Source organism: Bison bison, unplaced genomic scaffold (assembly GCF_000754665.1).
Source record: "Bison bison bison isolate TAMUID 2011002044 unplaced genomic scaffold, Bison_UMD1.0 scf7180017864077, whole genome shotgun sequence".
Lineage (NCBI taxonomy): Eukaryota > Metazoa > Chordata > Mammalia > Artiodactyla > Bovidae > Bison > Bison bison.
This window is the reverse complement of record NW_011494649.1, coordinates 704,184-706,036: the sequence shown is the minus strand read 5'-3', so window position 1 is coordinate 706,036 and position 1,853 is coordinate 704,184. Positions and strand designations below refer to the sequence as shown.

Here is a 1,853-nt window from a genome sequence, read left to right as displayed (position 1 = left end):
GGGCGCTATTTCCCCGGACGTTTCAAAAGCAAGGTCTGGTTGGAATGTTATCGCCTTTCAGATGGCCTCTCCTGCGGGAAGTTTCTGTATCTTATAGAGGCAAGGGGAAAGCCGAGATGCCAAGCGGGCTGCACCTTGCTCCTGGGCCAGCCATGAGGGGCAGAAAACCCACGAGGGGCGCTAAGATCTCAGGGTGTCTTTCTGAAGCCCTTCATCGCGGCCTCGGGTTTCAGCCTACTAGTTTCAGAGCATCTCCTTTGTCTAACCAACTTCCCTTTGAACCCCAGATACCGACCCCTGGACACGACTGGGAATTCAACCCCTTGGCGCTTGCTCGCTTCTTCGCTCGTGCTGTTTCTCTCCTACTTTTCCTAAGATCTATGGGCCACAACCTGTTTTGCTGAACCCTGAGTACTTGGGTGAGGCAAGCAGTGTGCTTGTGCGCTTAATTATCAAAGCTGGTGAAAGAGCGCGCTTGAATCTAAGCTCAAACTTCCGACCTGACGCTTTGCTTCTTTAATATTCCTGCGCAACGCAAGGACCGGCAAATGCCTCCAACCACCACCCGCAGGGAGGACGCTAGGACAGAGCCCCTGACTTGCAGAATTCCACTCGATAAGCTTCTGTGCATCCTGCACCCGTCTCCGCGCGCCTTGACCCCGGAGCCGCTCTAACCCAGACCCGCGGGCTCCAGAGCGCGAGAGGGCCAGGGAAGAGGATACTGAGGGTCGACACAGAAGGGTGGCAGGCGGGGGCTGTGGACGACTTACGGACATCCTGGCCGTGACACCGAAGGACAGCGGCGACGAGCAGCGTCAGCAGCACCAGCGTCTGGGGAGCCCCGAGGCGGATCATAGCTCACCGCGGGGCCTGGCGGAGCCGGGCCCGGGCGGAGCGCAGCGAGGCGGCAGGAGCACGGCGTGGGTCCGGGTCTCTACCGCGCCCTCATGCAGGAGGCCTTCGGAGCAGGAGGAGGAGGCAGGAGACCCGGCAGCCCAGCAGCGCTCTGCGTCTTCTCCCCGCCGAGGCGCCCGTTATATGCGCCCGGCCCTCTCGAGGCTGGCGAACTCGCCCAAACCGCGGGCCGCCCCCGGCCCCCCGCGGGGTTGTAACCTGAGACCCCGCCCCCGGAGCCCGCCTGGGCCCAGCCAGAGCCCGCACCTGCCCGGACCGGAGCCCCCCTCTCCGCTAGCCCCGCTTCCCGCCCCCACCTAAGTGTGCAGAGTGGCCTGATCGGGCGGGGCGCAGAGACGGCCCCTGTCTACCTACCCCCCACCCATCCCGGGCTGCGGCGCTGCCCTCTCCGACCACAGGCGGGAAGGGGGGCCTCCGGCCCCTCCCCTCGGAGTTCTGCCCGGATTGGAGGGGTTGGGGTGTTTGCAGAGGCTCAGGCCGCGAGCGCTAGACCGTGGACGGAAAAGACTCGGGAGGGAGGAGGGGAAGCGGTAGAAAGAAGCAGAGGGGGAGGGAGAGAGGGGCATCGCATTGGGTCCTTGGGTTTCGGGCGAGGGGAAGGGCGCAAGGGGAGCCCACGAAGTATCAGGAGTCCTAAATCTTGGAGACTGGCAAGCAGGGCCAAGCTTGGTGGGGGGGAGGGGGGGAGAGGGTCGTCCAGATCTATTTTTTAGCCCCTTCTTGGAGCACCTGGCCCCTGGATTCCCACCTGGAGGTTCAGAACGACAGAGCCCCCCGCCCCCGCCCCAACTCCTCCCCTATCCAACTATGCGGTGAATGAGCTTCCTCTGGAAGCTCAGCAGACGTTGACCCGAGCCGAGCGCCGGGAATGGGGCCGGTGTTACAGCACAGACTGAGACCTGTGTGAAGGTGTGGAGGACCGGCGCAGACCCTGGGGA

At 63.7% G+C, this 1,853-nt stretch overlaps 1 protein-coding gene across 1 annotated transcript in view; it reads right to left on the bottom strand.

The window, feature by feature from the left end:
• COL2A1 (collagen, type II, alpha 1) overlaps positions 1-855 on the bottom strand; it is a 30,284-nt gene extending 29,429 nt beyond the window's left edge. Inside the window, exon 1 of the mRNA XM_010837548.1 lies at positions 771-855. Within this exon, the coding sequence (XP_010835850.1) occupies positions 771-855 (85 nt within the window). The remainder of the gene's footprint in view (positions 1-770) is intronic.
• Positions 856-1,853: the final 998 nt, after the last annotated feature.